General features: G+C 66.9%; 1 protein-coding gene across 5 annotated transcripts; it reads right to left on the bottom strand.

The window, feature by feature from the left end:
- Positions 1–319: 319 nt before the first annotated feature.
- Positions 320–7,849, bottom strand: LOC149523838 (uncharacterized). 5 transcript variants are annotated; one of them, XM_089780686.1, is made up of 2 exons: positions 7,414–7,544; positions 320–3,217 (listed from the first exon to the last, which is right to left on the bottom strand). In XM_089780686.1, the coding sequence occupies exon 2, from the start codon at positions 3,212–3,214 to the stop codon at positions 1,454–1,456; it is 1,761 nt and encodes a 586-aa protein (XP_089636812.1). In that variant the 5' UTR covers positions 3,215–3,217; positions 7,414–7,544; the 3' UTR covers positions 320–1,453. The 5 variants fall into 5 exon arrangements, with proteins under 5 accessions (XP_089636812.1, XP_089636815.1, XP_089636813.1 ...); XM_089780689.1 differs by having other exon boundaries at positions 7,418–7,524; XM_089780687.1 differs by lacking the exon at positions 7,414–7,544 and adding an exon at positions 6,752–7,029.
- Positions 7,850–11,212: the final 3,363 nt, after the last annotated feature.

Genomic DNA, 11,212 nt, shown 5'->3' with positions numbered 1-11,212 from the left:
CCTCCCCTGCCCACCCCGTACTGCGCTGCAGACACGCACCAACCCAGCCCAGCCCTCCGACCACAGCCGCTCCAGCGCCCAGCATCTGCGCTTTTCCTGAGTGGCCAAGCAGTGCCGTGAGTGGCCACGTGGTGCCGTGGTATCCACACAGTGCCATGGGTTGCCATGATACCCACGCAGTGCCATGAGTGGCCACACAGTGCCGAGGGTGGCCACGATACCCATGCAGTGCCATGAGTGGCCACGCAGTGCTGTGGATTGCCACGATGCCCACACAGTGTCATGGGCCACAATACCCACGCAGTGCCATGACTGGCCACGCAGTGCGGAGGGTGGCCACGATACCCACGCAGTGCCGAGGGTGGCCACGATACCCACGCAGTGCCGAGGGTGGCCACGATACCCACGCAGTGCTGAGGGTGGCCACAATACCCACACAGGGCCATGGTATCCACGCAGTGCCGAGGGTGGCCACAATACCCACGCAGTGCCATGAGTGGCCACGCAGTGCCGAGGGTGGCCACGATACCCACGCAGTGCCATGGTATCCACGCAGTGCCGAGGGTGGCCACAATACCCACACAGGGCCATGGTATCCACGCAGTGCCGAGGGTGGCCACAATACCCACGCAGTGCCATGAGTGGCCACGCAATGCCGAGAGTGGCCACGATACCCACGCAGTGCCATGGTATCCACGCAGTGCCGAGGGTGGCCACAATACCCACACAGTGCCATGAGTGGCCACGCAGTGCCGAGGGTGGCCACGATACCCACGCAGTGCCATGGTATCCACGCAGTGCCAAGGGTGGCCACGATACCCACGCAGTGCCATGGTATCCACGCAGTGCCGAGGGTGGCCACAATACCCACGCAGTGCCGTGGTATCCACGCAGTGCCGAGGGTGGCCACAATACCCACGCAGTGCCATGGTATCCACGCAGTGCCGAGGGTGGCCACAATACCCATGCAGTGCCGTGGTATCCACGCAGTGCCCCCCATAGTTGCCCTGCAGGGCTCTGGTTTTGTCTGAATTGGGCTGATTTCGTGCCCCCAGCCTGGGAGCAGGGAGCGCAGAGACCCGGGCTGTTCCCTGCCGCCAGGGCGATGGAGCTGGGCTAGTGAGCGGGATGACGGGCCAGGGGCCAAGGGCACAAACGCCCCCTCAAGCGCCCAGGGCTCTACCTCAGCCTTTGGTGCCTCCAGCGTGCCAAGGCCGGGCCCATGGGGTGCCCGAGGGGCAAGGGTGATGCCGTGGGGCAGGCCTCAGGCTCCAGGCCACAGGAGGGGAGAGGAGTCTGGGTCTGCGAGGAAGGCAATTTAGCTCAGTCCTTGTGTGCGCTGTAAGGCCTGCTGGGACCATAGGACCGACCCCCATCTCCCAGCCCCACATGCTGGGGGGAATGAGGGGCCCTGCAGCGCCAGTGCAATCCGCACAGAGCTTCACGCCCCGGCCTAGGCCTTGTTCTGGCCCTTCCTTCGCCTCCACCCCCCCCGGCCCCTCCTCTTACAGCCGAACGCGCCCAGCGCCACCAGCGTGCACAGCACCGCCAAGCAGCCCAGCGTGATGACAGCCACCACCACCGCGCTCTGGGTGCGAGTCAGGCCCCACAGCCCCTTCTCCTGGGCCCCGGGGGGCCCAGCCGGGGGCCTGCTCGGGGACCCGCTCGCCGTCCCTGCGTCCCCGGGCCCGGAGGCCGTGGGCGGCACTTTCTCGGGAGCGAGACGGCCGGAGGGGGACGTTTCGGGGTGACCAGGGGAGGTGGCGTCCGGCCCGTCCGTCGGGGCCCCGGAAGGGGTCTCCGGGGAGGAGGGCCCCTCCTCAAAGCCCACGACAGGGGCCCCCCTCACGAGCAGCGGCAGGGCGCACACAGGCGGGCTGTCCCTCACCTTCTGCCCGTTGGCTCGGAGCCAGCCCCGGAGCGCCAGGATGCCGGAGTCGCAGCGCCAGGGGTTGTCGTGCAGCCCCACCTGGCGCAGCCGGGCCAGCGGCTCCAGGAGGCCAGCAGGCAGGCTCTCCAGGGAGTTGTTCTGCAGCTGGAGGTTCAGCAGCTCCGGGGCGTGGCGAAAGAGGCCCCCCGGCAGGGCGCGCAGCTGGTTGCTGTGCAGGGAGAGGTTCTGCAGCTTGGGCAGGCCCCGGAGCAGCTCCCCGTCCAGGGTGTGCAGGGCGTTGGAGTGCAGGGACAGCTCCAGCAGCTCGCCCAGGCCCTGGAAGGCTGCGGGGGCGACGCTGCCCAGCTGGTTGCTGCTCAGGACCAGCACCTGCAGCTGGGTGAGGTTGCTGAAGAGCAGGTCGGGCAGGGTGGCGAGCTGGTTGTCGTAGAGCCAGAGCTCCCGCAGCTGGGGCATGGGCCCGAAGGTCACCGGGGCGAGGTCCCGCAGCGCGTTCCGGTGCAGCGTCAGCTTGGAGAGCTCGGGCAGCCGCAGGAGCAGCCCCGGGGGCAGAGCCTCCAGGAGGTTGTTGGACAGGAAGAGCTTCTGCAGGCGGGCATTGTGCGCCAAGAGCCCGGGCGAGAGGCTCCGGAGCCGGTTCTGGTGCAGCCCCAGCTCCTGCAGCTCCCGCAGCCGGTCCAAGGCGCCGGCCGGGATCTCCTGCAGCTGGTTCTCGTACAGCCGCAGCACCTGCAGCCGGGGCAGGCGCCGGAAGGCCTTGGCGGGCAGGGCGGCGATGCTGTTCTTCGCCAGGTTGAGCTTGGTGAGGCTGGCGAGCCGGTCGAAGACGCCCTCGGGCAGGGCCTGCAGGCTGTTCCCATGCAGCTGCAGCTCCTTCAGGAGGCCGAGCGGGGCGAAGTGGGCGGGCTGGAGCTCCCGGATCTGGTTGCCCGAGAGCAGCAGGGACTCGAGTTTGCCCAGGGGCTGGAAGAGCTCCGGGGGCAGGTCCTGCAGCCGGTTGCTGGCCAGGCTGAGGTAGCGCAGGGCGGCCAGGCCCTGGAAGGCGCCGGGGCTGAGGCGGGACAGGTCATTCTTCTCGATCCGCAGGGCGATCAGCTGGGAGGCGTTGCCGAAGGCCGCAGGGCCCAGCTCCTCCAGGCGGGTGTTGATGATCTGCAGGCTCATGGCGTTGCTGGGGAGGGGGCTGGGCAGCTGCGTGATGCCGGCTCCGGCGCATTGCACCTGGGCGGACTTGGAGCACTGGCACGGCTCGGGGCACTGCGCCAGCGCCACGCACAGCCCCTGCAGCAGGACGAGCAGCAGGACGCAGCCTCTCAGCGCCATGGCCTGGAACACAACACAGAGCGTCAGCGTCAGCGTCAGCGCCCGCCCGTGAGCCCCTCACCGCAGCCAGCCTGGCCAGGGACCCGCAGGGCGCTGGGGCGCTAGCCGAGGCGCCCTGCACCGGCAGGCCCAGAGACATTCCTGCTAGCGAAGGGCGACCCTCCGGGTCTGCCGGGCTCTAGGGACAGGGCCTAGTTACTCCCGCTCTGCCGTGGGGAGGTCTGCAGAGCATTGGGGCAAGGGCCCAGGTGCCCAGTCCTGGCTCTAACCTTTAGGAGATGCTACTGCTCTGATGAGCATCTGAGGGCTCCAGTCACAGCTGCTCTGGCCTGCCCGGGGCGCGGGGCCGACGGGTCACGGCCGCAGGGATCTCCCACTCCTGCCCCGGCTGGAACGGCCTCTGGGGCGCGGACGTGCCAGATTCCCCGCTCCCGGGGAGCCCCCGGCCCAGGCACACACATTCCCGCCTTGGGCAGATGCCAGTAGCCCCGGGGGGGACACGGGCAGGGGGCCATAGCCCGGAGCTGCCAGCCGTGGCCAATTGCCGACACTTGCACAGGGAGCACCACATCCCGCGGGCTGAGCCCCGCTGCAGCCGTCAGCAAGGCGCGTGCGGGGCTGGCTGCAGGGAGGGGCAGCGCTCGGCTGGGCTCTGCGCCAGACTGTGCACGCCCGCCCCGCCCCTGAGCAGATCCCAGCTGGAGGCCTCGGCACCCTGCTGAGGATGCAGACAGGCTGGGAACGGGCTCTGTGCCGGTCTGGGGTCGCCAAGATCAGCCTGGACAAACACGGGCAAATCTGGAACAGGCTGGGAGCAAAGCCAACGGGAGCGTCTCCCACGCCGCCCAGCAGCCCCCGCGCCCGCCGCTCCGAGGAGCCTTCCCAGAGTCTGGGTGGCCAGCAAGGTTTCCGGTGCTCCCGCTGGAGCCAGCGTGGGAACGGCGCCAAAGCAGAACCCGAGGGGATCTCAGCGCGACAGGGCAGGAGACAAAGCAGAACCCGAGGGGATCTCAGCGCGCTGGGCGTGGGAAGGAGACAAAGCAGAACCCGAGGGGATCTCAGCGCGACAGCGGCCGGCCTGCGCGCCGGGCGTGGGAAGGAGACAAAGCCAGGCCAACAGGGCTACGTCTACACTGGTTTGATTTTCCAGAAATTCTTTTAACAGAAAAGTTTTCCGTTAAAAGCATTTTCGGAACAGAGTGTCTGGATTGGCAGGATGCTTTTCCACAAAAGCACTTTTTGCCAATCTAGACGCGCTTTTCCGCAAAAAAGCCCCAATCGCCATTTTCACCATCGGGACTTTTTTGCGGAAAACAAATCTGAGCTGTCTACACTGGCCCTTTTGTGCAAAAGTTTTGTGCAAAAGGACTTTTGCCCGAACGGGAGCAGCACAGTATTTCTGCAGGAAGCACTGATTTCTTACAGTAGGAAGTCAGTGCTTTTGCGGAAATTCAAGCGGCCAGTGTAGACAGCTGGCAAGTTTTTCCGGAAAAGCGGCTGATTTTCCGGAAAAACTGGCCAGTCTAGACACAGCCCAGGAGCGCACAGCCACGGAGGAGCACAGCTCTGCCCATCCTACCCGCGCGCACACAGCACCCAGAGTTCATCGCCCTGGCGGCAGGCTCCTGCCCGGAACGAGCCGCCTCGCCCCAGAGAGAGGAGCTGCGGACAGCCAGGCCAGGTACTAGGCCAGGTGGCGAGGCCAGGGCCTGGGAACGCAGAGCCCTGGGCCGAGCCTCAGGCTCTCCAGCGATTCCGCCCTCGCACGCTCACGGCTCGCTCGGCAGCCCCGGGACACCCAGTGCCACTTCCGCAGCCTGGGCCGGACCCGCCAAGCCCTGGGCACTTTGGCTTGGTGAGCTCGAGGGGCCGGCCGGCAGCACAGGCCAGGGAAAGCCTCCCACATGCGGCTGCTGGTGGCCCGGAGCCCAGTCCCAACGAGCCGGGCTGAGCACAAGGTGCAGGAGGGCAGCCAACAGCTGTGCTTCGGAGGGCCGGGCCAGCCCTGGCTCCAAGGGCCCGGCAGCTCGCCCAGGCTCTGGTGCATCGAGGCGCCTGCAGCTGGACAGGCAAAGTGCCAGGCTCTGCAACCCCCAGAGTCAAGCAATCAAAGGCGGCAGCTCCCCTCCCCCCCCCCACCTCCCCCAGCGAGGCCGCAGCCGTGGGCCCGGCACCGAGGCAGCCTTTGCTCCCGGGCTCCCGGGCAGGGGCCATGCTGAGTCCGGGCAGCTGGGGATGGCAGGGGCTGCAGCTGCCCGGTTTGCGACTGAGTGCCCTCTGGCGGCTCAGGCCAGTGCCTGCGACCAGGCGGCGGGGGGCTCAGGCCAGTCCCTGCCTGTCCTGGCTCCACGCTGCACCCCAGGAGCAACCGGCAGGTCCGGGTCCTAGGCGGGAGCTGGGGCTTTGCTCCCGCCCCAAGCACCAGCTCCACCATCCATTGGCCAGGAGCTGCGGCCAATGGGAGCTGCAGGGACGGTGTCTGCAGGCCAGGGCAGCGCATGGAGCCTCCTGCCCCCTGCCTAGGAGCCGGACTTGTTTGGCCTCAGCCCCTCTGCGACTGACTGGCATTGCCCATGGTAAGCACAAGTCACAGCCTCCTGCCCTGGCCCCTCCCCCGAGCCTGCACCCCCGTCTGGAGCCCTTGTCCCCTCCTGCACCCTGAGCCCCTGCCCCAGCCTAGAACCCCCTCCTGACCCCAAAGCTCACCCCATCCTGCAGCCCCCGCACCCCAAACCCTTCTCCAGCCTGCACCCCCAGCCCGAGCCCTCACCCCAGCCCAGAATCCCCTTCTCTACCCAAACCCTTCATTTCTGGCCCCACCCCAGAGCCTGCACCCCCAGTTAGAGCTCTCACCCCATCCTGCACCCCGGCTCCTGCCCCAGCTTAGGGAAAGTGAGCCACTGGGAGTGGGGGAATGCAGCAAGTGGGGGCGGGGCCACCGGAAGGGGCGGGGCTATGGCGTGTGGCTTTGTGCCACCAGACACTTGGCAGCCCTACCCGGAGGGGCCGGGTCTCTCGAAGGACGGCTCGGCCCGATGGCCAGGTGCCAGCGTAGGGGCTCCCCCGGATGGTGCGTGGGTGTGAGCACTACGTAATAATGGTGCTCTTTGCACCATCCTCGTGCGCCCTGAGCCCAGGCTCTTTGTGTGGCTCCGAAGGCCCTTGGCCGACGTGCCCCGGGGCGAGGCTCCGAGCAGCCTGGCCAGGGGCTGGGGGAGACAGAGACAGACCCCCTTGGGAGCCCAGCCACTCTCAGCCTTGGGGGAGCACCGCCGAGCCCCAGGCCCCATCCAGAGCTCCTGGGCCCCCCAACACCATAACCAGCCCCCAGCCACCAGAGCTCCGCTTGGAAGGGAAGTCGCGGCTCCCGCCCCTCGCCGGCCGGCCCTTGGCAGCCTCCAGAGCACTGACCCCCACCCGGGGCACACACCCCGCTACCTGCCCGCGGGCCGGCTGCCCTCCCTCCCTGGCCTCTGCGCAGCACAGCCCCCGGAACCATTCGCTGGCAAGAGGGAAAATTCCCCTCCAGCCTCCCACCTTTGTGTGGTTTGCATCTGGAAACGGTTTGCATCGAGACCGATTCTGTTTACATTGAGCATCTTATACTTAACCGAGCCCTCGGCACATCAAACGGCTCTTCCTGCCGCCGCCTTTCCCACCAGCTGGGAGCATGCGAGCACCAGTTAATGAAAGGCAGCCGAAAACTGTTCTACTCCTTTGTCGGTCAGGGCAAGAATGTACCACCCTACAAAGGAAGTGCCCCAGAGAGAGAGACAGAGAGAGAGAGAGAGACAGACACACACACAGTCACACACACACACACACCCTTTAACAATCAACACACACACACACACACACACCCACCCTTTATCAACACACACACACACAGTCACACCCTTTAACAATCAACACACACACACACACACACCCTTTAACACACACACAGTCACACCCTTTAACAATCACACACACACACCCTTTATCACACACACACACACACACACACACACCCTTTAACACACACACACACACACACACACAGCCACACCCTTTAACAATCAACACACACACACAGTCAGTCACACACACACACACAGTCACACACACACACACCCTTTAACAATCAACCCATCTGAAACTTTTACTTCCCCCTTCTCCCTGGTCTCTCTGGGCGGCACTTGGAGTTCTGCTCCTCTTACCTACATATTTCTGCTCCCACAGTTCTCGGCTGGAATCCGTGTGCCGGAGCAACACAAGCCGGAGCCAGGCAAACCCGGAGCTCCTGGGAGAACTGGGGCAGGACGAGCGCTGCCAGCACAGAAAATGAAAAGAGACTCACCAGCCGGGGTCTTGCTGCTGGGCCGGGGCAGGGCCGGGGAAGCGGAGCAGCCCAAGCCCGGTGCAGCTGTGGGAGCAGAGTGGGGCTGCTCGGTCCCTCCCAGTATTTAAGCTGCTGACTCAATGAATCAGCAGAGGGGCAGTGTCAGAGGCTGGAGCAATCACTGGAACAGAAAACCCCGGGGCCGGCTCCCCCCGGGCTTGCAAGGGGAGCAGGAGGCTTCTCCCGAGAGCCGGAACGCCGTTCCCACCCACCAGCCCTGCAGCGGGTTTGGAGGAAGCGGAGCGCTGAGAACCGGCTGCTACAGCTGCAGAGATGTCCCCTGGGCAGAGCCCCCGCCCGCCCGGCTCACAGCCAGCCCGCCGGTGCCAGGCTGAGCCACCCTGCTGCCACACGCAGACTAGCCATCTCGGAGCCGGCAGAGCTGGGAAGAGGGGCGGCTGGCTGAGGTTTGGCAGCACCTCATGCTGCTCAGACTGCGCCTTTCCCCACCAGCCTCAGCAAGCTGGACCACAGTGGGGGAGGGGAGGCTGCACTTCTCAGATGGGGAAACTGAGGCACAGGGAAGTTAAGTGTCTTGCCCAAGGCCACAGAGAGAACAGAGCACAGGGCTGCTGAAGCCCCCCCCCCCCCAGCACTGCCCCCCCACTGGTGGCTTGGACACAGCTCGGGCCTCTCTGGAGCAGCCCCATGGCAGCCTACGAGCGCAGCAGCAGCACAGGGCCGAGGGGGCGCCGCATGCCCAGGGCAGCTCCCTGCAGCGGGCCCCTCGGGCAGCGACCTGCTCGGGCCCCCAATGCCGGCCTCATGCCACTCCCAGGGGAGCCTGCACAGACACCCGGGGCAGGCCTGGCCCCACCACACTGCCCACAGCTCCATAGCCTAGGGCACCCCGCTGCTCCCCTGCACCCGTGCGACCCGGGCAGAGCGGGGCCATGCCCAGGCGAGGAGCTAACCACAAAGCGCAGGCCGGTCAGGGCGCGGCCCAAGGCAGCGCGCTAGGCCGCTCCGGCTCCCCCAGGGCTGAGCAGTGGCCCCGCCGAGGCGCTGGGGGCCCGGGCCCATGAGCTGAGCATCAGCCCTGGAGCCCCGCCCTGCTGCTTCGCCTCGCCATGGGACCAGAGCCTGCTGAGCCCGGACCCCCCGCGCCACCGGCAGCTCTGCGCTCCGCGCCCCGTCTCTGGCAGAGGCGCCCCCGGCTGACAGGCACAGGCCTAGCACGGCCGGGACGGAGCCGTCCTTCCCGTGGGATGCTCTGGGACGCCCCCCGGCAGCCACCTCAACAGCCCGTGTGCGCGGGAGCGCGGGGCTCCGGGGGGCTCGGCGCAGGGCCCCCCCACCGCCCAAGGCAGAGGAGTCGTCCCAGGCGCTGCGTCTCCCTAGCGATGGCTCTGGCCTGGGACGTGTTTCCCCTTTTCCAATGGCGGCCCAGCTTCCGTCAGCCCCTGGACCGGCTCTGGCGCCTCTGGCCCCTTGGGGACAATAACCCCACGGCTACCGGGGCCACGCGCAGCCTGTGGCAGCACCGCCACCCTCAGCACAGGCACTGGCCGAAGCTCCGGGAGAGGAGCTGGCCCCAGGCCAGGGGCCCGCCCGCAGAGCGGCAGGGAAGCGCTTCCCAGCCCGGAGGACACAGCCCTGCAGCCGGTCACCCCGACCATGCGCCAGGGAACCAGCGCAGTGTCCCTGAGCCCCGCCCAGCTGGCGAGCAGCAGGGCCGCCGAGCTGGTCAGGGAGGGTGGCGAGGGCTCTCTGCAGAGGTCACCCGGGGAGCCCCTCCCTCAAGGCTGCCTGGAATCTCGGGGTCACTGCTCCCCTCGCCTGAGGGGGAGCCCCGGGGCCTGTCTGGCCGGGCGCCACGACCTCTGGGCGACCGGGAACCGCCCATTTCCCCCATCCCGTCTGAGCCGGGGGTGCCAGGCCGGCCAGCGGGCGAGAGCCCCCCGGGGCCGGCAGCTGCTCCCTGATCCGCACCCCGAGGCCTCGCCGGGCAGCGGGTGGTTCCGGAGCCGCCCCACGCGGAAGACGCTGGCTCGGGGGCTGCGCAGGTCCATTCCTGGGCCCTGGCTCAGGCAGGCCTCGTTAGCAACGCCGGGAGCTGAGCTTCATTGCACTTCCCAAGCCGAGACTCCAGCCGGGGGGTGTGAAACTCAGCAGCCGCATCACCCGGCCCCTGCCTGCGCCTCCCTGCCCAAGCCCTTCAAAGGCGCCTCTGCCAGGCCTGGCTCTGGGCGCCCGGCCCCCAGGCCGAATCCAAGGGCACGTGAGGAACCTGCCAGGCACCAGCGAGTGTGCGTCAGTGCGCACACGCCCACACAGGCACACGCTCACACAGTGCACACACGCTCACACACGCTCACACACGCTCACACAGTGTGCACACGCTCTCACAGGCACACGCTCACAGTGCGCACACGCCCACACAGTGCGCACACGCTCACACACTGCACACACGCTCACACAGGCACACGCTCACACACGCTCACACAGTGTGCACACGCTCTCACAGGCACACGCTCACACGCCCACACAGTGTGCACACGCCCACACAGTGCGCACACGCTCACGCAGTGCACACGCTCTCACAGGCACACGCTCTCACAGTGCACACGCTCACACAGTGCGCACACGCTCACACAGGGCGCACACGCCCACACAGGGCGCACACGCTCACACAGGCACACGCTCACGCAGTGCACACGCTCTCAGTGCACACACACGCTCACAATGCGCACACGCTCACACAGTGTGCACACGCTCACACACGCTCACTCAGGCACACGCTCACCCCCCAGGGCATCACCTCCCCCTTCCTGCCTGCTGCAGCTGCTCAGCCCCGCGCTCCCAAGCACAGCTCAAGCTGTTTCCCCATCGGACACTGCTGGATTCAGGGCTTCTTCCATCCACAAGCCCCCCCCACACAGTACAGCCATAGCCCCCCCACAGTAGAGCCATAGCCCCCCCCCCGCAGTAGAGCCATAACCCCCCATTAATCCTTTTAGTAGGAGGAGAGGTCAGAGCGACTCATGCGGAGTCACGGGGCCCAGCCACCCCCCCGCCGACACAGGGCTACTCACCCTTGGCTGGCCCAGGATCTGCCGGGCACGTCCCTGTGACACACTTGTGGGTCATGCCCCATCAGCTGAGATCTGCTGCTTGACACACACGCTGCAGGCAGAGGTGAGGCCTGAAATGTGACCCAGCCCCCTTTGGCCCAGGCCAGGTGTCAGGTCCTGGCGCACGGGGTCTGGCTCAGCCCCACACGACGGAGCCGGGGGGAGGTTTTCCGCTCTCTTCTCTGTCGCTTTTGACAGGAAGGAAGGTGGGGAGCAGGGGGGGGTCCATAGCTCCTGGGCGTGTCCCTCCCACAGCCTGGGACCAGCCCCAGCAAACACCGTCTCTCGCACACGGAGGAGCTGGACCAGGCTGCAGAGAGCCCCCCAGGCCAGAGGTGCAGAGCGCTCGCCTGGCTCCTCCCCAGGGCTTTCGCTCAGGTTCCTAGGACGCAGGCCCTGGCGGAGAGGGGCTGGTGCCCTGAGCCGGCTGTGCGAAGACGGTGGAGAGCGGGGCGCGGGCGGGAAGCCAGGCTACAGGGATGACTATTAACAGCCAGCTCAAGCATGTAGGGACGCAACTGGAACGCTCCATCTGTGCCAGCC

The sequence above is a fragment of the Pelodiscus sinensis genome, chromosome 10, assembly GCF_052426305.1.
Source record: "Pelodiscus sinensis isolate ZL-2025 chromosome 10, ASM5242630v1, whole genome shotgun sequence".
NCBI classification, from domain to species: Eukaryota; Metazoa; Chordata; order Testudines; family Trionychidae; genus Pelodiscus; species Pelodiscus sinensis.
The sequence above is the reverse complement of the archived record's forward strand: the minus strand, read 5'-3'. Positions and strand labels throughout refer to the sequence as shown.